Consider the following 573-nt stretch of genomic DNA (forward strand, 5'->3'; position numbering starts at 1 on the left):
TTTTTTCTCCCAGAGGGGTATGAGGAGACTCCCGCCCTCAGTCACAGGTACTGCCCTGGGTCCCTGAGCTCTGTGGTGTAAATTCCCTGCCAGGAGTTTGCAGTCTCTGCGCTAAAGGAGTTCTTGGCTACAATGCAAGGAGGAAGCTGCAGTTGGGACAGCAGCAATCATGGTGGGCAGCAGGACCCGGAATTGGGCAACGGGAATGCCTTTGGCTACTGTCACAGCCAATCTACAGCAATCTCCATGTCACAAGTCCGGAGGTGACACTGAGAGGAACTTGCAAAGAAAAGTAGCTTTGCCACTGGTGTCAACTTTCCCCGGGGAGACGGAGCCGGCTGTGGGCCCAGTGAGGCCCGAAGCACACGGCCATGGCGCTGGGCAGGCGGCCATGGCCGGCCTGCGAGGAGGGAGGGCTGGGCAAGGGGCTGCCAGGCCCCGGGGGGAAGAAACCCTCTGGGCCCAGCCCCTCACGCTGCCCCTGGAGAAATGGAGAGGAAGCCAACAAACGAGAGTGAGATTAACTGCTAACTTTATTGCGCCGGTGGAGGGGGATCGGGGCCAGCACACGGG

At 60.0% G+C, this 573-nt stretch overlaps 1 protein-coding gene across 1 annotated transcript in view; it reads left to right on the forward strand.

Annotated features, from left to right (window-relative positions):
• Positions 1-267, forward strand: part of LOC113488191 (maestro heat-like repeat-containing protein family member 7) — a 2,333-nt gene extending 2,066 nt beyond the window's left edge. The window contains exon 6 of the mRNA XM_026863235.1: positions 94-267. Coding sequence (XP_026719036.1) covers positions 94-267 — 174 coding nt within the window. The remainder of the gene's footprint in view (positions 1-93) is intronic.
• The last annotated feature ends 306 nt before the right edge of the window (positions 268-573 follow it).

The sequence above is a fragment of the Athene cunicularia genome (genome assembly GCF_003259725.1).
Source record: "Athene cunicularia isolate RWA chromosome 23 unlocalized genomic scaffold, athCun1 chr23_part1, whole genome shotgun sequence".
Lineage (NCBI taxonomy): Eukaryota > Metazoa > Chordata > Aves > Strigiformes > Strigidae > Athene > Athene cunicularia.